The sequence below is a fragment of the Melospiza georgiana genome, chromosome 3 (assembly GCF_028018845.1).
Source record: "Melospiza georgiana isolate bMelGeo1 chromosome 3, bMelGeo1.pri, whole genome shotgun sequence".
Taxonomy (NCBI): domain Eukaryota; kingdom Metazoa; phylum Chordata; class Aves; order Passeriformes; family Passerellidae; genus Melospiza; species Melospiza georgiana.
Genome location: NC_080432.1, coordinates 41,414,848 through 41,442,422, shown reverse-complemented (window position 1 = coordinate 41,442,422; position 27,575 = coordinate 41,414,848). Strand labels below are relative to the sequence as shown.

The window sequence follows — 27,575 nt, the reverse complement described above, 5'->3', positions numbered from 1 at the left end:
GTGCTGGGACAGGCCTGCATGGGGAGATCACAGAATTGTCTGGGTTTGAAGGGACCTCTGGAGACCATTTAGTCCATCCCCCTGCCAAGGCAGGGTCACATAGAGCAGATCACTGAGGAAGGAACACATCCCATGTTCAGGTGCATTTTTAATGTCTCCAGAAAGGGAGACTCCACAACAGCCCTGGGCAGCCTGTTCCAGTCCTCTGACACTCACTGCAAAGAAATTCTTCCTCATGTTGAGGTGGAACTTCTTTTGTTTTAGTTTATGGCCACTGCACCTTGCCCTCTTGCTGGGCACCATCCTCGTGGCACCCACCTTTGAGATATTTATATGCACTAGTGAGATCCTCTCTCACTTTTCTCTTCCCTAGATGAAACAGGCCCAGCTCCCACAGCCTTTATTCATGAGAGAGATGCTCCAGTCCCTCACTCATCTCTGCTGCCCTCCACCAGGTACTGTCCAGCAGCTCCGTGTCCCTCTTGTCCTGAGGAGCTCAGAGCTGACACAGCACTCCAGGTGTGCCTCACCAGGCTGCGCAGAGGGGCAGGATCACCTCCTCGGCCTGCAGGCCACAGCTTGTGCCGGATGCGGACGCGGGCACGATCACAGACACACAGACACACAGACACACAGACACGGGCACGGGAGCGCCGCCGGCCCCGCCCGTGGGCGGTGCGGCCCTGCCGGCCCGGCCCCACTGCCCGGCCCCGCGCCCCGGACGCGGTTGTGGCGGCGGAAGGGAAGGGGCGGGGCGGTGGCGGTGGCGGCGGGCCCGGCGCGATGTTCCTGACGGCGGCGGCCCGTGAGTGGCGCGGGCGCGGCGGGGCCGGGCGGCGGCAATGGCAATGGCCGTGGCTGTGGCAGTGACCGCGGGGGCGGCTCTGAGGGCGGGCGGGCGGCTCCGGCGGCGCGACCTTGGTGACCCCTCCCGGCCCTTCCCCGCCCTTCCCCTCCTTCGGCCGCGGGGCCTCCCAGCGTGCCCCGGAGGAACCGCAGTGTGACCTAAACCAGACTTGCGCAGACACAATAAACATAACCTCCCTTTTTTTTTTAGTGGGGATTTGAACTTGTGCTGTAGATTTATGATTGCCTTAACTTCAGTGAGGTGACAGAGCAGTAGTTCAGCCTGTTTCGTGCTGTGCTGTGGGTTAGCCGAGCGGGCCCCCAGGCAGGCCCGTGGGAGGTCGGGCCCAGCTGAGAAGCGCTCCCTGCTCTGCCCCTGTGGCCGTGCCAGCCCTTGTGCTGGCACCACAGCGGGAACAAAAGCTGGGATGGTGGAAACAAATCCAGGAGACTGGGACTGCAGTGTGCACCAGCAGTGCTCCTCACACCTGTCTCAACTTCATATTCACCCAGAGAGTCATACTCGGCTCTGACGCTGAAAACTTACTAAGAACATCTGGAGGGTGCAGCAAGTGCAGCCTGTCATGCTGGGCACTGCATTGGCACAGACACAAAGGTGATATGATGCACAAAGAGCAGGGAGCTGGCAGCACGTGGAATAATGAGTGGTGCTTTATCGTGACAGTGAATCTCTGTGCACTATGGCTCTGGGGCTTTAGCAAAGTCAGGCCACGAAACACACTTAATCTTTGTATGTTGCATATAAAGGAAAAAGATAAAATGGTAACTGTTTCTTCTGTTTTTCTCTTCTTCATGCTGAAAAAAAACAAACCAGTGGCTAAGAGCAAATCTAAGTAAGTGATGGTTTTCCTCACCAGCTTTTGATTACTGTTATGTTGTATCTTTACAAAATGTTAAGCTTCTCTAGAATTTTTTAATATACCTGAGAGAATTCCAGTCTTTGAGTCTGGCTGCATCCTCTCAGCCATTCTATATGTGTGTCTTCTCACAGGTAAGTACAGAACGGTGTGAAAACTCTGCCATGGGTTCTGAACTTGCAGCAGAGGCAGGTTTTGTCCTATGGGCTGTTGCATTGAGCTCAGCAGTAATCTCCAAAGCTCCCTGCACAAAGGGGAGCACACCTCTGTGCTCTGTGATTAGAGAGGTTGTAAATTATCCAAGTATTTTCCCTGTTGTTCACCTGTCATACCTTTTTAGCTGAGGAGAGTAAACTAAGGTACAACATGGGTCTTTGTTGTCTGTGGTGTGGACTTTGGGCAGGTGCTGTGAAGCTCTGCCATAGCCAGAGTGCAGAACACTTCCTAGGCTGAGCATATTCCTGAGTTTGGGTGTGAGGAATGGATGGGGTGCAGTCGGTGCTCTGAGCATCTCAGTTTGCTCTCTAGTCCTGCTGAGCAGAGATGTTAGTGGGCTCTGGAAAGAAATTAGTCACAGTCCTCTGACCTGTGTTAAGGATTGGAAAGAAAGGAATATGTGCTTTGAGCACACCAGTGCTCTTGCAATGTAGGCACAAGGAAACAAGATCATGTGGAGAAACTGACTTGGATCCAGAATGCTCTTTGTAAGAAAATTAGCTAGACAAATCCAAGAGGCTAAACTGGTACATTTATGTGGACACATTCCTATTTTCCCTTCCCAGAATTTGCATTCTGTGTGAGTGTATTATACTTGATTCCACACAGGCCTGGGATCTATGGCCTTTGGTACATTTTCTGTATTTTGGTTTTTTTAAGAATCTGCCCCCAGCAGAGCCAGGACCGACCACTTGCCACATTTGAGCAGATTCTTCTGTACAGAATTTCTGCACAATTGTCAGGCTTTTAAATTAAGAAAGCACTTCCCAAGTATGTGCCTGACAGAGAGCAGCTTGACATCTCATTGTTCTACTGTTATCTGTTCAAAAAACAAACACAGCAAACCAGGAAGTTTCTGCAAGGTGAAAAAGTAGCTTTTTTAAATGGTGTTACTAATGTTCATGTAGGGATTTTTACCACACAGTCCCATTTTTGTTTTTTAAACCCGATGTTTTTTTCTGTTCTTTTACAGTCTCATATGCACTCCAGGAATATGTTCTTATATTATTTATTATTATTTATCCTTCTCCATTCCCCTTGGGTTTCTTCTTGCCCTGACAGCTTTCTAATGTTTTCTACCTCTGCTCCTTGTTACATTCCTTCACAGGGGAGTAATTTTTTTGAGCAAGGTGTATTGTTTCAAATGGGCTTGGCCTCAGATGTGTGGTGCACAAGAATTTGAAGGCCTGGCCACACTGATGCCACTGATTCCTCCAGAAAGGGGAAACTGCCCAGAGGCTTTGAGGAAGTGGGTGAGATATAGGGAAAGGAGTCTTTGTGGTTACTGAAGCTTCACAGCACACCTGCAGTAGTGTGCAGGACAGGACAACAACCAGGGATAATCCCAAAAGTATGTTCAGTCAGTTGTCTGCAGGAATTCAGTGTCTTTCTTTTTATTTTGAACTCAATAGTAAATTAGATTGCAAAGCTGCAAAGGAAGAGCTTAAGGAAGTAACTGGTCAGAGCTGTACAAGTGAGGAAGAACGGGTTCATTTTGACAGACCATTTTGTTAGAAACGGGAAAATACAGGAAAATGGAAAGTGAACTGAGATGTATCCATCTCTTCATTGAAATGGAAGGGAAAGATATAATTTACAGACTGGTTAGAGGGTTTTACATTTCTTTTGAAACTGGGAAGTTGCTTGGATCTTGGCATACTTCCAGACTGGAGGTGTGGAGCAGCTTCCTCAGTCTCCTGCTCCCGGGACGCCGCAGTTGCTGCCAGCCTGCCCCGCAAACCGAGAGCCCTCCAGTGGGGAAGGGGGTTCCCAGGGCTGGCTTAATAACGAGTTCTGTATCTCCAGCAGGATGGTGCCAAGGGGTTCTGCTTCTCCTTTCGCATGCCTCTTGTGCCAGCCTATCTGCTGAGCTTCCTCTCTGCATGAGGAAGTGATAGTCTGTGATACAGTGTTATCTACAGCCTGAACATCTTCAACTACCATCATCCTTCCTCCCTTGCCCTTAGCTTGTAAGCCTTAGTGACTCAACTGTATGCTGATTTTCCTTTTTGTCTCTCCTGCTTCTACTCCTCCCACCTCACTGTTTTTTGGAGGAGTTACTCCTCTCTAGGCTTGTACCCTTGTATATTAAAGATATATCCTTAATATCCTTAAGGAATTACTTACTTAAACTTGATGCTGGAGCTTATGGTTTAGTGTTTGCCTGTGTTAAAAGTTAAGTGTACATAGTTTTGATACTCCCATCCCTGAAGTTGAAATGAAATGTGATTGTCTCAAACTGTGTGTGCTGAAAGCTTGCCCAGCGGCCATGCCCTGGCAGGTTGGTGGGCCCTCAGTGAGTGCCCTGACACAGAGCCATCCCTTGTGACTGTAGGTACATTCTGGTGAGGATGAAGAGCGCTGCAGAGACAGGCTACTGCTTCAACATCAGGAGACCGCGGCTGCAGGAAAAACTGGTCCTGCTGAGATACGATCCCATCGGTAAGGGCTCGTGCTTTGTGTGAGCTTCTCTGACTCTGTGGGAGACAAGATTTGAATGCAATAGGATTTTTCCCATCTAAGCAGAATATGTCATAACATGTTTCATACTGAAATGACTGTACAGTTGCTGTTCTTCATGACATTCCAGTGGGAAGTAAATGTTACCCTCATTTTACAGATTGTGGCAGTGAAACAAAGTAATGACTTGCCTGACACATCAGAGACTTTGATGACAGCCATGCCACATGTCACTGGCGAAGTCGAGTGACACAGGAGTTCTTTCATTCTGTTTCTTTGTGTGGTTTGCTAGACTGTGCTACCTCCAACAAGCAGGCACAAAGTATGCATCAACAGAAGTGTTCTGTTAAGCTGCCGTGGGAGCTCTAGACCAGAAATTTTAACCATCTCTTACAAAATGGACTTTTTCTTCTAAAGAAATAGGCACAGATTCTTCCTATTCCACAAATGATATCACTCTCCAGATGGCAGTTAGTGGATTCTTTTATGTTCCCCTGGTCCTTGCAGATTTTCTCTGTTTAAGAATCTGATTTGTTGGACAGGTTATAGCACCTGCCACACTGTCTTTTGCTCACCCAGCTTTTTGAAATGTGACTAAGGGTTCAAGTTTCTGTTGTTAGCATTAAAAAGCTGAATTTTATATAAAAAGCTTAAACCAAACCATATTAGAAATAACATGGTGTAGCTAATGCAAAAAAGGCTTATTTAAAGTTGTAGAATATAAGAAATGTATTAAGCAGCTCTAAGTAGATAATGGATGGCCAGTTCAATGCTGTGATAATGCATGTGATTCAAGTTTATTTTTTCTTAAAATGTTCTTGTTAGAGGACTACCTTTTCATTCTCAGAGCTAACAGTACAGGAGCTTTGAGAGGTGAGAGACACCACCAGGGAAGCAATATGCAGTTTTCAAAGGTGACAGAGGTTGTGGCTTTCCTTTTGAATTCCACACAGAAGGGCAATCAGAGATCTCTGGCATTATATTCTTGAATAAGAAAAATAAATTATTGCACTGAAACAGTGTGCAGAGTGATCCTCCAGAAGCTTTGCAACTTGTAGGGAAGTGAAGAAAAAGAAGAACTTAGAACATGTAGTAGTTTGCTGAAGAAAGGTTTGATCTTTGTAGCCTGTAGTAGAACACAAGTGAGAAATTGATGTGAGAAAGTGTTGCATGTGTGAAGGGAAGTAAATTTGAGTCTAGATAACAACTCACATCAGGAATATGTTTGGAAGCATTTTCACTTGGCATGTGTTTTCACCTTATGTTTTATACTTCTTAGAAACCTGGGACATCCACAGAATGAAGCATTTTAGTGAAGTAGTGGCAGGATTGCCCAAGTTTCACTACCTCCCAACTGCAGCAACAGAATCTGTACTATCTGCAGGATTTCTTAAAACGAAACTTTTTTGTGGAAGAGGAGATTTTGTTGTGTGGACTGCTCTTGCGTAGCTTTCAAAGGAATTCATATAATGAAACTAACCAAACTGTGGATTTTCAGATGGCATTTTAAAGCTTTGCTCTGCTTTATTTTGTATGTATTGACTATGCCTAACCTGCCCCTGCAGGTTTTTTTTTGCAAACACCTGCATCAGGCGTTGTGGTCACGGCCACTTTGTGCCTCGCTGAGAGATCCACAGGACAATTGGCTAAGTTCTCAGTCAGTCTGTGAGGCCAACTGGATCCAGCTCATCATCTGTAGTTGTTTGGGCTCTGGAGTTGAAGAGTAGTAGAAAGCAGAAAGAACCTATTTTTGTCCCTACATTGAACAGCTATGACTCAGAACAGTCACACAGAGCAGCTGTTGAGTGTTTTCAGTCACTTGCATTCTGACACTTACTCTCACAGAGGTAAAGTGGACATCTTAGGAACTAAAAATTACATGTGGTTAAGTGAAAGCACCGCGAAACTCCTTCAAGACTTGGTTAACAACAGTGCTGTGCCAGTCAGTTGCTGCACACTCATTTAAGCAGTGAAGGCAGCCAGGAGAAAAGGAACGTGGGCTGGTTGAATTGAATTTTAACACTTCAGGCTTCTTAACGGATCCTTTTTTCTCTTTTTTTTCCCCTATAGCAAAACAACGTGTCCTCTTCACAGAGAAGAGAAAAATCCGTTCTGTGTGAACAATGACTGGAGTTGATTTATACACGAGACGAGGATGGTCTGGGGGGAGGATGGGGTGAACACTGATTCAGAAATCCAGCAACATGGGCTGAAAACAGAGGAAGTGAACTGGGATCACCGTCTCCTGTGATTTGAAAACCATTGTGAATAAAACAATGTAGAGAGAGAAAATTCTTAATGTCTGGACATAGATCATCACAGTAACATTTATTTATCTTTTGAGTTATTTTTACAGTGTTCAATTAAAAAAAATTAAATAGCAAATCCCATTGTCTGTGTTTTCTATTGTGAAAGAGGCTGTAATCTTCAAAGGAACTATTGTTTTGTAAAGCAATAAAAATTAACATTTTCCACAGCAGGAATTCAATGGCAGGATTGCAAGTTTTTCTAACCTACCAGCCACAGATGCGACAGTAGTGACCACGGGCTGGTGTCATAACTTGGAGGGGTAATGTTGCACCAGCTCCTTCTGAGGACAGCAGGAATGGGAACCTAGATGAGTTTTTGGATAAGCTATTAATATGGTTATAGGCCTTATAATAGGTATTATTTTCAGCCAGGTTAGTAGGACAGATACTTCATTCTTGGGTTTTTGTCAAACATGAAGAAAACAGCCAAGGTAGTTCTCTGGTGTATTTGTAAGCATTTTATCCTTGATTAGCTTGCCTGTGTTCAGAGCAATGTGGTCAGAGACATTTTTCCAAGCCTACCTCAGTAGCAGTGGTGTCCTGTTTGCAGTTGGAGGGACCTTGCTGAGTGTGGGGTGGCACAGAGTGCAGTGCCACACCTGAGGCACATGGGCACAGGCATGCCCAGGCTCCATGTACGGGGCTTTGTGGTGAGCCAAACACTGGAGTTTGAGCACTGAAGTTGCAGTCTCAAAGCTAATGCTCTGCTTCATGTGCTGCCATTTCACATAAGCACTTCTGATAAAATCAAGTGCAAATACTGTCAGGAGCCCATACCCTGCAGGTGTTTGCTGTAAACTTCATGTAGTTCAATGAGGCACACTGTGTGGGATGGCCACAGGGCTGTGTGGGGCCAGAGAGAGCTGCTGTGCTGCGTTTGAGAGACCCACCACCCACACCCCATCTACTGCTGTGCAACAGGAACACAAGGATTCCTGAAATGAGAAGCAAAGAGACTCTGCTGGCCTTTCCAGTCAGCAGAGGAGAACCTCCGTGCAGTCAGGAGAATAATGCTGTCTGGTATGAGATAAAATCAGTACAGTGAGCTAGACAATCAATTAGAAAAGGTCCTGAGGCAAGTCCTTCCTGTAAGGATATGAAGATTGTGTCCCTGGTGCCTGGACGCTCACTGATGCGACGCAGTTGGACTTCCTGATCATTTCCTCCATGGATAACTTGGGATAGTAGGCCAGGTAGAAGGCCAGTGCTCCCACAAAACTGTCTCCAGCGCCCTAGAATAAAACAACAAACAAGCTTAAGTGTATTTGCACAGGGAAACAATTCAGATGCCTTTACCGGAAAGACACAAGCTGTAGCACTGATTGCAGGGGTCAGGAAATTGTTCAGGGGTTGAATTCAATACACTTTCTATGCCTAGGAAATTTTGTAAAGTTAAACTAATGCCACAATACTCTCCTTGTGCCCAGCTGCTGAGTCAAGGTGAGCACTATAATATGGCTTTAAACTTAAAGAAAAAGCAAAGCAATTGTGCCACAGTTTAGCAAGATATTGTTATGAACACTGCTTTTGAAACTTCCTGTTGCTGGAGTGTCTGATTTTGATTTCACAACCTTGATGTTTCATTAAAGCTATTTTTCTCTTATTTAACTTCCGTTTTTCATAAAGGTCAGTGGTAAAAGGGGCAGTGAAAAGGGGGAGGAAAAACAAGCTATGTGGTTTGTGTAAATTCCTAGTTGCAGGGCGATATGTTTTGACACTTCCAGAACAGCTGTTGTTTGTTAAAAAGATCCCACTGTCATTAAAAACTAGCATTGTACCTGTCACATAAATCACTTTTATTCCTGGAGCAAGCTTTGCCACCTGTGCTGAGTTTGACCATGGAGGATGAGGACAGTGGCATCCACTGGGAGCTCTGGCAGCCATGGCCCCCTTGAGCTACCCATCGTTCCCAATCCATGCCCTGAGTGCCCCGTGGGAGCCCTGGGGAGGCATGGAGTACATCTGTCCCACATGGGCACCAGCCACACCCCAGCTTGCCCTGACCCTTTTGCCCAGATACTGCTGGCTGTGCTCCGGTCAGCAGGCAGTGACAGCTCTTTGCCTCCCAAGCACTTCTTAACAATAACTGTTGTTTAGCTGTTCACTGCTATGAAGTGTCCCCAGCAACTGGCAAAATTTAACTTGATTGATGGTCATGTTTAACTTGATTTGCTCATTTCAGTCCACAGTGTTCTTTCCCTCTCCTCCCCTAAAACTGTCATGATTCTAAGGCCAGACTGATATCAGTTCTAGTGGCCACCATAAAACTGGTCCTAAGGTCCCTTTCTTTAAATCATACTTTTATACCAGTGAAGGCATTAAACTAGACACACTAGTATTATCTTATTTCATTCCAGATCCAGCATATGGAGGAGGGATTTTTCCTCTGTAGTTGTAATAAATAGGCCCCAAGAGTCATGCAGCAAGAGCAAAGGGCCTAGAAAAACTGTCAAAACAGCTCAGCAAAATTTCTAATGGAAGTTAAGACTAGGAAGTAATATTCCAATTTTGAATACTAGTGTTGAATTCCAGTTTGGAATACTTGTGTCTTATACTCTTACTTATCTTGAAATCAGCTGCATATAAAATCATTCCACCAAAACAATGCCACTTGCACAGAAATTTGTTTCCAATGTTGCAAGCAGCTGACAGGGTAGAGCAGTGTGGGCACTGCAAGGGACCCTAACAGGGGTGAGCACAGGACAGGGGCCCTTCCCCACACTTGGCCTCTCCTTGCCCAGCCCTGCCACAGTGGCTGTTTGCATTGGTGTTTCCAGACAGAAAACTCCCTGCTTAACTCCTGCCTGGCCTGGAGCTTGAATGCTGTCTTCTGTCAGGACACAATGGAGAGCATGGCCTGGCAAATGACAAGTTAATAAGCAAAGCTGTACCCCTGCATGCAGCTGTAGCAGCACCTGTTTCAACAGTTCTGTATTCCTGAACATACCAGGGGCAGGTGAAGGTTTTTATCAATTTCTGTTGGGCCTTTGTCTCCCTTCTGGTTTCCGGAGTGTTCCCACAATGGCAGGTGGAGCAGAAGCAGGTGACTGCTAGTTAAGCATTGCCAGTGTCTTTTGTCTGATGCATAATACAAAAATCTCCATCCCACCTCAGAGTTTGTAATCTAATCACTGCATGATTAATTATTAAAGCTATTTTGGTGCTGTTGTTACAGGCAGGAGTAGGATTTCAGCATGCAGATTTGTTCTGCTGTTGCTCTAGCATGAAGAACATTTATTACAGTGATCACTGGGAAATGTAAGTAGCCAAATATTTTAATGAGTAATACTCAGAATATCTGGTGTCAAATGGCATAAACTGTTACCTGGCAGCAGCATGGAGCAGAATAGTGTCTTTTTGGTTTTTTCTTTAATAATTGCTGCACTGTTGGCTACAGGGACAAAAACACACTGACCACATGTCACGCAGGTCTTGGTCTGTGTGCCAGGGAGATGGAGTGTAAGTTCTCCCTGCAATGTTACTGTGGCTCTCTGCTCAGGAGTGATGCTCTGAGGCTGTGAGATGGCTGGGGATCTCCCTTTTAGCCTGGCTGAACAATGATAAATGGCTCTGAAAGCAGAAAAGGGAGAGAACAGCAGATTCCCATCCAGAATGGAAAAAAGCCCCCCTAGCATTTTTTTGCAAGAGAAAAGATTACAGGATGATTGAAGAATTATAGAAGGATTTGATGCCAGCAAACTTTTTCTGAAATCCTCACTTCCCATGCATAGACTGAAGCAGTCAGTATCTGCAAAGCCTAGCTATCACAGACCCAAAGGGTATCATAAATTCAGTTGCTGATAAGTGAATGTTTTGTGAGGGGGGTGTTTTCAGCAGAGGAGCTGCTGCACTGAGAACAGCGTCACGCATCACACTGATTATGTAGATCCCCTGCTCAGCCTTGCTTCTGGTCTGTGCAGACGTGACTGGTCAAACATGACTCAAGGAGCAATAGCACAACTGGTTCAGCTGCAAGGTTAACTGCAATAAGAACTATTTTTGGCTTACAGAAACAGACCTTCCTTCTTTGGTACTGTGGATTAAACTACATTGGGTTTGGTAGATTCTGAAATGGTTTGCACAGAGCACTAGAAGGAACAGGCTCAGAGTAAAATCAAGATTACACAAACACTGGAATAACAAATAGTAGACTTAGATTTCAGCTGTTTCAAACCCTGCTCTAAGAAAAAGAATTCTAACCTACTTCACAAAAAAAAATTAATTTGAAAATGACCACTAAGGTGCATTGAGAGTGCCCACTGACAAAATATAAATACAGAGTATGTAATAATTTACATTCTTCAGCATTTGTCTTACGGGAATTCTAATACACTGCAGACTTTGAGATAATCCTCATATCCTTGAGTGCCTGGAGACAATTCATTCCATAATTATGAAAGTATAATGTATTTAACCTTTCCTTAAAGCAGGAGATGCTAGTTTGTTTGAAATAAAATAAAGAATTGGATTTTAAAATTGTCTGATATGCTGTAGCTCATTCTTAAATACAAATGTCATGGTTTTGACTAATTTTTATGGGTTTGAAGCAGTTTTGAAAACCTATTTATATTCTGTGCCACTAGTCTGTAAGGTCCTTGTTTTCCTGTGTGTCTGGAAAAGGGCATTTTTGTTTCTTACAATCCAGCACTGATTGAGACTGTGTGCCTCTAGAGAAGAGAAGACCCATGAAAACACTTCTATTTATACCTTAGCTTTTGTTAGTCCTGATTTGTCAGAAGCTGGTTCACAACTTTAGTATAACTATTTTTATACGATGCTGCCCCGAGAAGCTTTTTAAGGAAACTGCTTTGTAAGTGGAAACTATATTGTTCAACAGCCTTTCCAGCATGTAAAGCTTTTTCCAATCCATCATGCACAGGCTATTAGGATGCATTTCACTTATACAATAAGATGACTTGCTCACCAAAAAAATTTGGAGGCCAAGAGGCCAAAAGCTGCAGTTCACAGAGAGGCCACAGTTGCACTGCCTTGTTCCAGGGAAATCTTTTGCTCAGCCTTTGCCCTCCCAGCCTGTCCTCCTCGGCAAGAGCAACAGCAGCTATGGAAGAACATGAGAGGGCTCTGCCTCCTGAAACCTGATGTTAGTGAAGCTCAGAAAACTTTTCTCAGGTGATTTTTAAGAAGTTACAGTCCTTGTGCAGTCTGGCTATTAATATGTATTCATTCCATTAAATACATTCTAAGAGCATGTTACCAAGGCCCAAAGAAACATCTGAAAAGGATGTTGTACAGCAGTACAAGAGAAATGTTTTGCCTGTAATGATGAATTCTTCATGTAGTGAATAAATCAAACATCAATCCAAAAGCTGTCAAAAAGTGCCTCATGATGTAGAACCAGTAACATTGCTCACAGTGATGCTTAGAGCCTCCAAGGAGCATTCACAGAAGTGCACAAATAAACGGAGCCTGAGGATTATGCTGATTTAGTGCAGCCTACATCCATGGCAATGCAGAGATGCCCAACTCTGTCAAAGGAACTGGGCTTTGGAGAATTCCTGCTGTATTTATAGCTCTCCACAACTGTGTGATGCTGGATTATGCTGAGGATGTTATCGCTCTGTCACATCTGCTCAACATTCCCTGCTGTACCTCTGCCTACTCTGTACCCAAACTGCAAATTAGCCCTATGAAACACAAAAATAGCTGTCAGAAAAGGTACTCACTATCCATTATCCATTGCTCACAAGTGGGAAAAGCCTATGTCTCCCTACAAGAATCCCTGGGCTGTGCTTTGGTGAAAGGTTACTAGTGGAACTGGAGAAATATTTACAGCCTTTGAATATATCCAGATAGTCTTGTGCCATTTGGGTCTGTGTCTCATCTGAGGGATAATTTCAGCTGAAATGCTCAGAGAATAAAATATCCTTTGATGACAGTGTGTGGTGGGCTGAGCCTGGATGGATATCAGGTGCCCACCAAAGCTACTCTGCCACTCCCCTGTTCAGGTGAACAAGGGACAGAAAATAGAACAAAAGGCTTGTGGATTGGAATAAGGGCAGGCAGCAATCACCATCACATCATCAAAAGAGACCTGACTTAGGGAAATTACCTTATTACTAATCAGATCTGAGTAGAATAATGAGAAATAAAAGCAAGTCTTAAAACACCTTCCCCCATCCTCTATTCTTCCCAAGTTTAATTTCACTTCCATTTTCTCTACCTCTACCTCACACAGCAGCACAGGATTGGAGAAGATGGGGATTGTGGCAAGTTCACCACATGTTTTCTCTGCTGCTCCTTCCTCCTCAGGGGAAAGATTCCTCACGCTCTTCCCCTGCTCCTGCATGGGGTCCCTGCCACAGGAGACAGTCCTCCATGGGATTCTCCATGGAACATGAGTCCTTCCCACAGGCTACAGCTCTTCACAAACTGCTCCAGAGTGGGTCCCTTCCCCGTGGTTCAGTCCTTTGGGAACAGGCTGCTCCAGTGTGTGTCTCTCATGGGATCACAAGTTCTGTCAGCAAATCTGTTACAGCATGGCCTCCTCCCTCCACATTCCTGCCAGGACCCTGCTCCAGCACAGGCCTCCCTGGGGTCACAGCCTCCTTTGGGCATCCAGCTGCTCTGCTGTGGGGCTGCTCCACAGGCTGCAGGTGGATCTCTGCATCCCCAGGGACCTCCATGGGCTGCAGGGGCACAGCTGCTCCACCATGGTCTGCAGCAGGGGCTGCAAGGGAACCTCAGCTCCAGAGCCTGGAGCATCTCTGCCCCTCCTGCACTGACCTTGGTGTCTGCACCATTGCTTCTGTCACATCTGCTCTCCAGCTCTTGTTGCACAGCACTATTTTTACCCTGTCTTAAGGGGTAAAACTACATTACCCCAGAGGCACTACCACCTTCACTGAAGGGCTCAGCCTTGGACAGTGCTGGGTCCCTCTTGGATCACTGGCTCTGTCAGACATGGGGGAAGCCATTCTTGCAGTCCCCACTACCAAAACCTTGCCACGAAAATCCCACTCACAGTGGCTGGATTTGTTATGCAGCTTTTGGATTTTTATGATTTCCTTCTTCCTGAAAGAACCCATGTTTATCCTCTGTGTGATGGAGAATGATTTATTTCTGGAAATGTTCCTGGCTGTTTTGTTTGGGTTTTTTTCTTTTTTTTTACTTCTGCATTTATTTGCCTGTGGAATACTTTTAAAAATTATTTTCTGGGAGGTTAATGTTTTCCTCCCCACATATTTCCTCATGTTTCACTCGAAAGATATTTTGGCAGTTTAAATCAAGACAATCTTTAAATTAAACTAACTCTACTATCTTGAAACTCTCCTGAAATTAAACTGATTTGACTATCTTCAAACTGTTTCCTAAAATCAAGGCCTAACAAGGATGATTACTCCCACAGTGTCTGGGGTTGCTAATCCTGTGTGGAAGCATTGCTGTCCTTGTAGGGCACCCTGCAGATACTGGTGTGCCTCTGCACAGCTGTGCTTAAAGGAGGAGACCTATTGTTACAAACCCCTAAAACATGAAATATTTGAAAATTACTAAGTAATTTTCCACTAACACAGTTATTCCTGTATCTTTGCATGGAATTTTGAGCCAAAACAATGGGGGAGGAAGTCCTTAACTGGGAACTACCAAATTTAGCAATAAAAACGAAATGAACTTGAATCAAATAGCAGGGCTTGCCTGGCTAGGTGTAAGTTAGGCTCTTGGTACTGACTAAATAGCACTGCAAAGCTACTTGTGTTGAAAATATAGGAGAACAACAAGAAAAAGCACACTGTGCCCCAGAGCTTTAGGGTCTGGATCTCCAACTCTATTACTTAATCTGTCCTCTGGTACCTGAGTGTTTCTGCAGTCTTGTCACAAAGAAAGAGTAGATGTTACCCTAAGCCAAAGGAAAATATATAGAGAGAATCATGGTAGTGGTGCTTGTCTCTTCCTTTCTTCTTCCCCTCTGCCTTCCCCACAACCCCCCCCAATGCTGTCTGATGTGGTTTGCACACTCCAGGCAAAGTCATGGGGAACTGCTAAGATGCTGCCCCACCATAGCTCCTTCCTCCCAGCCATGTGCAGAATGGCTGAGCTCAGCCAGTGTTTAACAACGGCAGGAGGTGTAAGCTAACACATTTTCATTTGCATTCCCTGTAGGTTGACAGTGCACTCTTAATTCCAGTGATTCAGACTGCAGTTTCATAATAGGCTTAAGCCAATCCATGGCTATGCTACTGCTGAAAGGCTCAGTCCCCACTCATGTTTTTATCCCTGTTTCATGTTCCCACGCCCTCCCCTACATCAGATTTAGCACTTGTGTGGCCAAGCAGTGAGGCTGATCAGTTCTGTGATCCTTCTGACGACTGGGCCGGCCAACACTGAGCAAGAAACAATAGTTTCCACCCAGATCAGCAAGTTGCTGTATTACCACATGATAGCTGGTCCACAGCAAACGAGAAAAAGGTTAGAAACACTCCTTTCAGCATGATCTTGGATCAGCTTGAGCCAACTGTGAAACCTCACCCTCAGTCAACACCAGGCAATTCATTAACTCAGTTGTGTATCCAAGCCTTAATACTCTGGCTCCTTGTTCACACAGGGAAAGCTGCCTGTTCCACTCTTCCCCCCATACCCTGTGGGCTGGCTCTGGAGGAATGAGGGAATGATCACGCTTCCTTTCTGCATCTTTACCAGACTGTTCTGGGAAGCTGTGGGAAGGAGCAATCCCTGACTTTCTTGCATTTATGTTGTGAGGTCCTTGCACAGCCTTGAACGGGGAAAGTTTCTTGCTCGCTTAGTCAAGTTGAACAAGGCCATCGTATCATCTGGTCCTTCACATGTCCTGAGAACTTAAAAGGTAGCCAAACCACACCCAGTGTAGACTATCAGTTGGGAAACATCAAAACCAAAGCATACCACACAATGCTTCACATCAGCCATCAGGAATTTTTACCCACTTCCTGACAGATTTCCTGATGGGTCATTAACAGTGATTAATCAGCCTGACCGTTAACCCCCTGCATTCCTGAGAGATTAATCTCAATACAAGGCCTCCTGCAAGCAATTTCTTTCCTTTCTGAAACATCCTACTACATTAAGTTATGCACTGTTTCTAAAAAGATCAGTGACAAGCATTACAGATGCATGAATTCCCCTGAAATGCTTGGTTTGTGGTGAATGTTGGAAATAAAACATACAATGTTCACAACTCTGCAATTTTTAATTTGTATGTCATCTAAAAAGCACAGATGAAAGTGTCTGCTTTACATTTCAAAGCCCATATATAGCATCAACTTTGAAGGCAGGTAATAGTGCTCTCATTTCACATGATGGGAAATTAACCCAACTTAAGATCAAGGATGTTAAGAACACCCACTTTGAGACATCTGTGGGCTGAATCCAAAGCTCCAGATCTTTTATGGGCTAACAGGAATCACATGAGCTACCCATCCTTTGAAAGTGAGGCACAGCTTGGGAACCCTAAAACTGAGATATGCAAAATAATTAAGTAGACCTCCACAGCTCTTCTGGACTCTCAATCAGGATCAGAACAGAGGAGCTCCCATCTCAGTGTTTACGAGAAAAATACTGCAAGGTGTCTGTGAGGTGATGGCTTTCTCTTAGTGCACACTGAAGTCTGGGAAAGATCGCAGGAGAGCCACATTGCCCTGGATAATAATATTCCAGTATGCTGCTCAGCACTGGGGAACAAAGTTATTCTGTGTAGTAGACGGTTAGTCTAACCCCAGAAAGCCAACAAAGTGTTCACTCACAGGGAGCACTCTGTTTTCTGAATCATCGAAACAATTCAGTGTGATGATGCTCATATAAACTCCTTTCAACTCCAGATAGCATTTATGAGAAGTGACAAATTTATTTCTTTCTTACATAACGGAGTAAGAGCAACGGAAGCAGGAGCTCCATAGACCACTGTGAAAACAAGGGATCCATGTTGCTGAACCTGAACATGAGATTCCTGTCAACCAAACAATTCACCAGTACCCTGATTCCTACACTACCAGGGCAACAGATATTTTGGCATGGAATTTTTCAATTTGGGATACACTTCTGTGTAAATCTTCTGTTTAAGATTGAATTCACTTTTGCCTTCATGATCTGCTTCTTCCCTGGTTCCACATTTGAGCTTTGATCTGTGACCTCCTTTCATTTGGTCTGGAAGTTTATCCCTCACATAGAAACTCAGAAACAGCAGAAAAAACCCTCCACACATTTTTTCCCCCTGCAGTGCATATAAAAATGTATGAAATATAAAATGCAGTACTGGAAAATCCTCATAACATTTCATCTGAACACAAAACTCTCCAGTGGCACTCTTGTGAAGTTATAAACCACAATGTGTCAACAACAGGGAAGCACGCAGACATCACCACTAATAGACAGAAGATGGACTTTCAGTTGCACATGCAACAGGAGCTGTATCCACCTCTTCCAAAATTTGAACTTGCACAGAATCAAGAGTCGTGGTTGAAGCCTGGTGCTAAATATAGCAGCTCCTCAGAAGGTTGATTTGTACTTCTCAAACTGGTTTATCAAGCCTCAACAACATGCAGCTACTCTCCTACTCTAATCAAAAGCTTCACTTATCTCATTTCCTTGAGCAGTACTTCACTCCTTTCATTATTCATGTCACACTTGTGCCAAATTGTGCTTTCGTCCCAACAAAGCTCACGCTTCTGTGTTAATTCACAAATATCATTTAATGATGAAATGAAACTACAGCCAAAGCTCTGCCCAAAATACATCACGGTATTTTGATAGTACACTGGAAATTCTGGCAGTAGGTTTCCCTCCCCAACCAGGAGACAACTGTCCAAATTGTCACTAACTGTGCCACCCAGTGTCACATATGGGGCTGACATGGCTTCAGGACCCCATAATCTAACATTTAAGTAAGAAGAAGGGTGTATATGTGCTGGACAATTTTACTAGCCAGATGTGGGTTTTTTCTCTCAGCCTGAAAATGCCAAAGGACTCTTAGTGATCCTATCTAATCTGACGAGAAGCACTCGGAATGACACAACTGCCATCTCGCCTGGAATTGATCAAAAAAACATTCTTTTTTTTGCACGAAAGCTCCATATGCTCGAGTGCCTCTTTCAAAACCACAGCATCTAGCCTTTGTTGGCTGGCCACTGCTTCTGCCTACCTCTGAACTACACATCCTGGAAGGGAAGAAAAACCACCAAACTTCAGGAGGTTTTTTGTCTGAGCTCTCCCCAGCTTTGTCCCCTTGCCAGCTCCCTGCATTCTTTTCCAACTGAGTTTGTGTAATCATTTCAATGACTACTCGAGCTGGATCTCCTCTCCTGAATTTCAATTAGATGTGACTTACAAGCCAGAACTGCTGTTCTGCTCAACAGTACTGCTCTCTGCTACCCACTCATTCTCTTGCCCTTAACCTGTGGGGCAGGAGTGCAGAAAACGGGGCTCCCACACCTCACTCATGGTCTTCAGCAGTAGGTGACCACCAAGGTACTGCTTCTGACAGAAAGGCATTCTCTGTGAGATTCCCTGTAAAATAGATCTTTCCAAGCAACACACTGCCTGCTTAATGATTTCAGTAACAAAATCACAGGTACCATCAATGAGGCACAAGCTTCCAGAGAATTTCCTCACCTTTTCCTCATATTTCTGTTGCTCTTTGTGCTTTGAAATGAATTGAAAAAATATTCCTTACAGACATTAAGGCAGATGACAAACATCACGGTTTGAATTTGAGAATCTGCTTTTCTACAGATGACTTTCTCTAAAATAGCTGGGTTTATGTCTGTATGTCTACCTTTGAACATACAGACATTAAAAAAAACCCTGAGAAAAGTGGCAAAATAAGTGCACTCAACTGTAAACTTGCTATTAAAGACATTCCTATAGGTTACTGCTATAAATCACCAAAACTTACAGTTTTAGTTTCCTTCATTTTTTCTAATGAAAGTTGTAAAATATATTCTGTCTGTGTGACAGGCTATTAAAGATTAACTCTTTTATTCTTGATAAGAAATACAAGTTCTGGCATTTTCTGCGGTTACAATTTGCAAAAGCAAGAAGCCTGATTTCCCCACTATTCTCATTTCTCTGTTCTTCTTCTCTTGAAAACCCAATTATGCAATATCACCAATCTAACTCAAACCTTTCTGGTTTCCGTCGTGACAAAAATTACTTGGCATTGAAAACTCTGTTGGGTGAAATAATGAAATCTGATATTGTTCAATATCATCATTACTGTGATTGGCATTTCAGGGCAACTATTCTGGCAAGGGATTCCAGAGCCATGTTTGCCTTCCCTCTCACCACAGCCAGAACTGATGTGAAGAAATTGAGAACAGTAAGTTATGTTCCACAATGGCCTGGATGATACTTGGTTCTGCAGAGAACAGTTTTAAAGAAGAAAGGGAGGCATATAACATTTGTTAGCTAACCATGAAGAGGAAAAAAATGGTGAGGGGTTTGGCCAGGAATATGCTGCACTATTACACAGCGGATTGCATTTGCAACTTCCTACAGCTCAGGCCAGAAAAAGATACTTGGGAAGGTGACGCTCTGGATGTGCCAGAAGTGCCAGCTTCCACTAGCTATTTTTAACTGCAGGAATTGCATTAGAAAGGATGACTGCACACAGTTGGTCTTCCTTCCTCTTCATCCTTTCTGCAACTCAGATATCCCAGATATCCTATCTACCATTACAAGTGGCACTCCTTGTGTGCACTGGCAGCCCAGGATGGCTCCAGCACAGGGTGAGCTACATAACAGGACTGAGCATCTTCTTGGAGGGGACCCTGAGCTGGACTCATCATAAAGTCAAGAGGAGGAGAGCAAATCAAAATAGGGATGCAGCCTGTTTTGCTGTAATGATTTTGACTTGTGCTGCATTCCATGGTTAGCCCAAGAGAAGCAATAAAAGTAATTTCCTGCTCTGCTCTCCTTCATTTACTAAAGCATCCCAGAAGTGAGATGGCACAAAGATATTTCTGAACTCAGCCTCTCTAGACCTCATCCGAATGTATTCTCAGGTGCAGATGCTGGATGTGGTACCATTCCCATGTTTTCCCACAGAGAAAACACTCGAGTTGCTACACATACACTGCCAGCATCCCTACCTTTCTATGTCCAGAACAGTAATCAACTGGGTTAATTTCCAAACTGGAATGTTTCTCAGTATGCCAGTAGTGGAGCCACAGCACCTGCTCTCGTGGCATACTTCCATAAACTCCCTACAGCCTCTTCAAGAAGCATCCAATGCAAAGCAACTCTGCATTGCTATGTTCTTTTTGGGGATATTAACAATGATGTCCAGTTCTAAAAATGAGGCAGCTGACAGCCTGACAAAAATTTTCCTCCACTCCTATTTTTTTTAGGATGAGCATAGAGAACAAGTCATGGTTAAACAAGGGAAACAGGTTCACTTGCCACTGAAGAGCCAGTGTCTGCATGTTTTGTTCCCTGTCTACAGAACAGCATTCTGAATAGTACTTTCCTTGTGCTGTAAACAATGTAAGGTGCTTAGAAACTTTTTGTGTATGTATATGTGTATATGGAATAAAGCTGTAGGACACAATGGGACACAATGCCATGGCTCGTTAATGATCATGCGTAGCAAAACCAAACAACTCTTGGTATCACTAAAGTACTTTTACTGAGTTTTTGTTGCCTGGCACACTACAATCTTAGAAGGGGCTTAAAAACTAAATATTGGCTTTAATGTTCTTTTTATAATATGTCTTCATTAAGTACCCCTTGTAATTTAATGCAATTTGTGGCAAATGCTAATACTGCTTTGGGCCCACTTCTCCCTGTCAGCTGTATCTCTGTTAAATTATGCATTTCCATCTGGAAAGAAACTGTACAGGACTGTAGGCTCTCTTCCACTTAAGAGTCAGGAATGGAAAGGGATTTAATTAGATGCTCCGTGGTTGAGAAAAGGAATAGAGCAAAGCCTGGGTGGTCCATGGAATCTTCCACTGGAAAACAAGACTGCAAATTGTTCTGTACAAGCCTGCTTCTGTTTGCTCATTTTGTTTACATTGTTTGTTCTTACAGATTAAAATAGACAGTTACTAGGCAGATAAACAGTGTTTCCTTCCACGACAATGTTGTCCAGAAGTTAAGAGAGCAGCATGGGACAATATATGCCTGTGCTTCATTTTTGGCTGCACCACTCCAACTCCCTATATAACCTGGAGTAGAACAATTCTAGCCTGTGCTTCAGTGCACCCAGTCACCAACATTTTTGTTCCACTTTTCCAATTTGTACAAGGGGGATAATACAGCTTTCTGCTCTCCAAGGGGAAAGAGGGTGCATCCAGCTTGCTCCACATTTTCTCAGTTGACTGCCAATGCAGAGGGATGACACTCTTGCAATCCCTCTTGTCACTGGATACCTGTGTTCCCTTGGGCCACTGACCAAGCCTTAAGAGACTGAAGTGTCTTTAGAAGGCCTGAATCAGAAGCAGAAACTCACGAGGAACTAAGCAAGTCCCATCTAGACTTTATTGTGAGTCAACTCACACACAGTCATTTCAGTCATGTGCCCTTTCACAGTTCAGCTGAACTTCAAACATAATAGATGCAGCTTTATTTAGGCTTACAGTGCTGATCACTGATTGGAGTGCCTGGCAGATTAACTTATTCCTCATGGTTTTTCTGTTCCCAGATTCAATGGATTCCATATTTGTAAAAAAGGCAATGCAGAAGGCTAAGTCAGAAAGTGGGCTATGACTGGAACTGAACTTATTTAATAACCTATTTGGGTTGCATGTTAAAGAAAGGAAGCTATTATGCTCTCATTTTGTGGGATGTTAATGGGAACTCTGAGCATAATTACTCTGTGTTGATGTATTTGAATAAACTCCACTGATAAATAAGATGTTTGCCCAGCAGTAACTTCTCTTTCCTTGAAAATGAGAGGGAAGATGGGAAAAAGAAAAAAAAAAAGAAGAACTGAAAATGAAAAAGAACAAAAAAGGAGAAAAAAGGAGAAAAAAAAACAGAAAAAAAAGAAAAGAAAACAAAAAAGAAGAAAAAGGTAAAGGAAAAGGAAAAAAGAAAAAGAAAAAGAAAAAGAAAAAGAAAAAGAAAAAGAAAAAGAAAAAGAAAAAGAAAAAGAAAAAGAAAAAGAAAAAGAAAAAGAAAAAGAAAAAGGAGAGAAAGAAAAAAAAAAGAGAAGAAGAAAAGATACATTTTAGGGTTAAGTAAATAAAGAAAATAGAAAACTGCAAAGGTTTACTCCTTGCTACATCCTTGGGTAGGAAAAGGTTAAACAGTCAACATTTTTCTTTTCTTAGCAAGTTAGAGAACTGTACATCAGACACATTGTCTGCCAAATGCTTCATTTACTACCAGCTGCATTTTTACTTTGTTGAGAGATAACTGAAATAAAATCACTGTTCTTTGTGCAAACGGCATGCTAAATAATGCACGGCTACAAGATTATTAAATAGCAAAGGCATTTGATAATATTAGAGGCAACCACAAGTCCCACTTCTGCTGATGCACAGAATTTTGAGTAATTAGTCATTGCACAGAGTGTTGTATTTATATCCCCTTGAGCCTCAGACGTTAGGCCACAAAGTCAGGAGACAAAGAATTGCTGTTATTAGGAGGACTGTTTTGGATTTATTTATATTCTAAGGCTTTATTTCAGTGTCCACTTCACTCCTCTGGCTCAGGCTTCCTCCAAACCAGAAGATACAGCTAAGTCAGAGAATTTTAGTGTAAACTATATTTTTGCAGACAAAACCTCTCAACTTCAAGCAGAAACACTTCAATGAGTTTGCAAACCCCCCAAAGAAGAACAACTGGCCTGAAGTTATATGAAAAGCCTGGGAAAAAGGCCTCCCAGGTTCTGTTCTGATCTCTAACAGACTTCTCATGGCTTATATGCAACACATTAATAGCAGCTCCAATTTATGGACAGATAAATTGGGATACAAAGAAGACACGTAACTCTTCCAAGGATTTACAGCAAGTCTTTTGCAGAGCCCTGGAACTCTTAATCGGTCCTTTGTTAAAATTGCTAAACCACACTGCCTTCTTTAGACCACAATTGCTGCACAGGCCTGAATACTGTGACATATCTAAAATTATACAGCTATACACTTATATGAGGCTTTATTAAAATAAAGGTTGTGTAACATCTTCAGAGTTCAATACAAAGCTGCCCAGTGAGCAATTTACTGTTTAAAGACAGCCTTCATAATTCTCTCTCCTAATAGAAGAGACAGATCTAATAAATTATATTAAGAAATCTGAGGGAAACCACAGGATTTGAACAAAAAACATCTGATGACAATTCATACTGTAGCAATGAGCTTTTCTTTTGCAGAACTGACATGAAAAAATAATGGCAACATTTTTGATTATGACAAATAGTACGTACCATATCTCTGAGAATATTGCACAGAAAAGGACTATATAAAATAAATCATATGCTCAGGTCAAATTTCAGGCAGAGTAGATTAAATGTTGAATTTTATCCTTTCCCCTAAATGACTTTCATGTTTACAAGCATGGCACTTCAACCTGTGAGCTTCTTTTAGCAGGTTGTGCAATCTCTGTATCCAAACAGCACAACCAGACAGGGAAAATGCTGGTAATATAAGAAACTACATGGTAAATGTAATGGTTGTGCTTAGAAATACTACAAAGTTAAACATTCTAGGTTCTCTAGAATCTTATAAATCTCTAGATATTTAAAAGAGGGACTGACTGTTGATTTGCTGTGATTACTAGGGGCACTGTTGTGAGAAGTGATTCCAAATTTTCATTTAAATATAGTGTGCTCAAGTGCATCCATTTGCCTTTCAAGAAAATACATCTATGCCTAAGCCAGAGATGGAGATGCCTGATCTCCTGGCTGTGAGTGTGCTAATGCAGGACTTCTTGCACACAACAGTTGTATGTGTAAACCTAGAGGTCAACTGATGAAGAGATCTTAAATAGAGCAACCATACTATGCATTTAGAAGACCAGATGAGTCAAAAATTAGAAAGTCACCCTAACTGGTGCAAGTATATATTTGTCATCCTGATCCAAGCTGGGCTCTGGTACAAACTGGAGGTTCTAAAAACTAACTCTAGATGACCTCCTCCCCAAAGTGACCTTCCTGCTGTAACCTGGAAATGGGGGGCCAGCAGAAGGGCAGCCCCAGCTTACTCAGAGACCCCCCCCCCCCCACCCCATTTTCCACTAATGCTGCTACACAGGAGAGATTCTGCCAGATTCTCTCCTATTCGAGCCATGGACCCTAGACAGGACACCCCACCTCCAACTGCAAGGAGCAACCACAGAACCACAGAGCAATCCCAGAACCAGAGGGGACATTCCAGCCTGCCTTTGCCACTGCCCCACCAGACTGCCCCACCTCCAGAGGAGCCTGGCATGGCTCTGAAGCCCAGATCCTGAGTAACCTGGAGCTCCAGACAACCTGAATGCCCCTCTGAAGTCCACCTGCAGATACTGAGCCTCAGGCAGGCCTCTGGCAGTACCTCAAGGACTTGACTTGGCTCCCAGCTGTCACTTGAAGTGCTCAGCTCCATACTATCCCATAGTGCTTTTTTCAAAATGGAAGGGAACTAATCTCACCGCTGGCCATATTCCAGCTTTCAGTAATTACATTCTTCTGACAAATTTTCCTTGGCAGTTTCAATAGAATATAATTAGTAAATGTAAATAGATGTAAATAGTGCTGTAAATTACACTTTGTGTGATTGTCAGATGCAGAGGGGAAGAGCAAGGGTGAAGGGGCAAAAAGAGCAGAGCTTCATTCTCCAGTATGGATGATGTTGTGGCCTTCTATCTCAACAGACCACGTATGTCTCTGCCAGGATGGCTTGTTCAGGGCTGCTGCAGCAGCAGATGCCAAAATCCAGGATCATCGTGTGGTTCATCACACAGATCACTCCCTTCACCTCAAGTACAGTTCTGCTATGATGGAGTTTGGTCATGTCCTACAGCTGTCTGTGAGCAGCTGCCGTGCTCCACCTCAGCTGTGCTCCTGTTTCAGCAGCAGGCAAACTGCTTCACACACTCACAACTGCAAAATGTGTGTGTATGATATTATTGTTTTCTATGGAATGCTTATCAGATTTGTGAATGATTTGTGAAACCTTCTGCTACCAACAGAAGTGTCATATAAATGGAATTATATAATTATCCTTCACAGCTATTTTAATGTAGCTTCATGTACTAGTTTCACCTAGAGTGGAAATAGCTTCTTCCAAAAATAAAGTAAATGCATATATTCAACTTAATATAGTCAAGTAAATTTAAAAGCAACTATTTAAAGTAATGAAACTAGAATATAATGTATAGCTATAATAGTACTTTATTATGTGTCAAATGTCTCATGTACATCAACTGTTTCAAATACAAATTGATACAGCTGGTGGGCTTAATCAGATCTTTCTGTCACAGAGAAAATTCAAGGATGATTTTTCAATAATTCACTTATTTTTCTGCTTATCCAAAATTTCCATACAGAAAGTAGATAGCAGGAACTAGTAAATTGAAGGGAAAGTTAATTTTCTTAACAAAAGCTTATTGCACTACTTAGCTATAACAGGAGAAACAGATGTTTCAGCTTTACAATTCCATGTCTTGCAAAACTTCCCTCTGAACGACTATTCGTGCTCTACATGTTTTGGACTGTGTAAGGAGAGCTCTGCTAACAGTCATGAGAAGCATTGCATACATTACTAAAGCCCACACTAAGATAATTAGTGCTAAAAAAAAAGAATCAACAAGGCTTTTTTCCCTCTTTATAGTATTGATTTAGTGTGGGTGAAAAACGCCAGATTTTCAATCTTGAAGATTCATGTTCCACCACAGAGTGGGAGATGGAGCCAGCTTTTCCCAGTGTTCTGCCAATAAACACTCAGATTAACCACCTCAAGGGTAGGGATGAAGAGCCAGGCTCTACAGCCTATCAACCTTTAGTGTCTCTGATGAACCTGTGAACATGGAGAATGGGGAGCACACCAACTGGGACAAGGAACTCAAATTCTTAATCATGTGGCTGTACCTACCCAAGTACTTTGTTGTTCAAAAATTCCTAAATTTGCTGTGCAGAACAGAAATTACCAGGGGTCAGTACTGAAGTTGCAGGGCTGCAGAGAGGACTCTGAGCAGTGGTAGCAGCCATGGAAATTTCTACAGTAAAAGGGAATTTTGAAGCTAATTTTGCATCTTGCATGTGTATCTCCTAAATGGCAAACTCTGTTTTTTAATAAGGACTCTGTAGCCTTTTGCAAATTCTGTGATAGGGTACATGTGTCATTTAACTCTTTGTCTGGCAGTAACTTCACCTTCTGCAGATCTAAACAGTATCAATACAGATAGAGGCACAAAACCCAATGTGATTGTGCCCAGTCCCTCAAGATGCTGAAGTCAGAGCAGTTTAAAGTAGCAACTTTTTTTAGTATCAAATGGCAGGCTAAGAGCATACACATGAACTCTGAATACCCTGTGGGTAGGTGGCTACTTGGTAAGCCACCTTACAAGTTTGATCCTTTCCCTGGGGAAGGATCTACTGTGGACATGCCTTGAAGAAAGTAACATGTCCTACTGGAATGTTTAATGCTTATTTTAATAACAGAGCAATCCAGGTTAGTTGAGGATTGCATTATTTTGCTTAGTGTTTGTGAGGGTTGCTTTCAAACCACTTGCTTTCAGGCAAAGTGATAATCAGACTAAGCACTGTAAGACTTTTATAATGGAAGGCCAACACATATTTTTTCATTCAGAATAAACCAAGCACAGCTGTTTTACTGAAAACAACCCACTGGTATTTAAGTAGATTAACAAAATTAACTGTGAAAATCCTCTGCTATGTGCAAGCCAATAACCTGTTGGCCACAAGGAGGCAGGGCAATGATTTAGTAAATTAAAAGGAACTGTTTTTATTTAAAATAAAATGATTCTGTTTTTAAAAAGAGGCACATTACATTGGTTCAGACATGAAACTCTGAACTGCTAGGCAAGATAAAAAGCATTTTTCATCCACAGTGTGTGGTTTCAGTATTGCTGTTTTATTCCAAGAGCAGCAATTCTTTATCTTTAAGATATCAAACAATAGCTGATCTGGAAGCAATTTTCTTCTTTTGAAGAAGCAGATCACACATATTTCTTCAACATCACTTCTGTGTGATAGAGAAGAAGCTCTAACAGTAAGCTTTGATAGCAGCAGTGGATTTACCAACCCAGAGCAAGAAGCTGTACTGCCAGGTTCACAAGGTGCTGTTCCCAAGCTAATAAACCCTGCTTCTGGACAGCTTTGGAAGCTCTGCCTTTCACTTCCTTGGCACTTCCAATTCTGGGCTAAAAGCAAACAGAGGCAGTTTGGCATCTGCAGTGCCCTACCAAGAACCCTGTGCATGAACCAAGCACCTTAGTGATGTCTCCTTCCCCCAGCTAGAAATTTAAGACATTCCAAAACTAGTACACCCAGGGTCAAACTTCTAAATGACAACACGGCAAAAGAGGAAAATAAAGCCAAAGTGTCTCTATTTCAGAGTTATGCAGGAAAAGATTATATTGACCAATGAAACAACGCTTTCCACAGTATCAGAATATCACAGTCCAAACCTATAAGCAATCTTCCGATTGAGATGAAGTGACTTTACTCTTAGCTCTGCTACTGCATGTTGCTGACCTAGGTAATCTCAGCTCTCTCTGCCTCTGTTTCCTCATCCTTTAAACAGTTGCCTTTCCTCTTTGTGAATCAGTATGAGGTCCATGGATAAAAAACATGCTACAAGAACTAGCTGTTATTAATGCAATTCAGATATGGAACATACCAGATGGTAAAATCTCCAGGATTTTAATGAACTATTGTAACAGAACATATGTAATATGACGTTATTATAACAGGCATTTAAATGTATAGTCAGTA

The 27,575-nt window shown here is 42.9% G+C and overlaps 2 protein-coding genes across 2 annotated transcripts in view; one reads left to right on the top strand and one right to left on the bottom strand.

Annotated features, from left to right (window-relative positions):
- Window positions 1-737: 737 nt before the first annotated feature.
- Window positions 738-6,785, top strand: MRPL33 (mitochondrial ribosomal protein L33). The gene is made up of 4 exons (XM_058021749.1): window positions 738-805; window positions 1,682-1,700; window positions 4,276-4,382; window positions 6,471-6,785. Exons 1-4 carry the CDS (start codon window positions 784-786, stop codon window positions 6,518-6,520), a joined length of 198 nt encoding a protein of 65 aa, XP_057877732.1. The 5' UTR covers window positions 738-783; the 3' UTR covers window positions 6,521-6,785.
- Window positions 6,693-27,575, bottom strand: part of RBKS (ribokinase) — a 71,250-nt gene continuing 50,367 nt past the window's right edge. Inside the window, exon 8 of the mRNA XM_058021748.1 lies at window positions 6,693-7,941. Coding sequence (XP_057877731.1) covers window positions 7,768-7,941 — 174 coding nt within the window. The 3' untranslated portion in view covers window positions 6,693-7,767. The remainder of the gene's footprint in view (window positions 7,942-27,575) is intronic.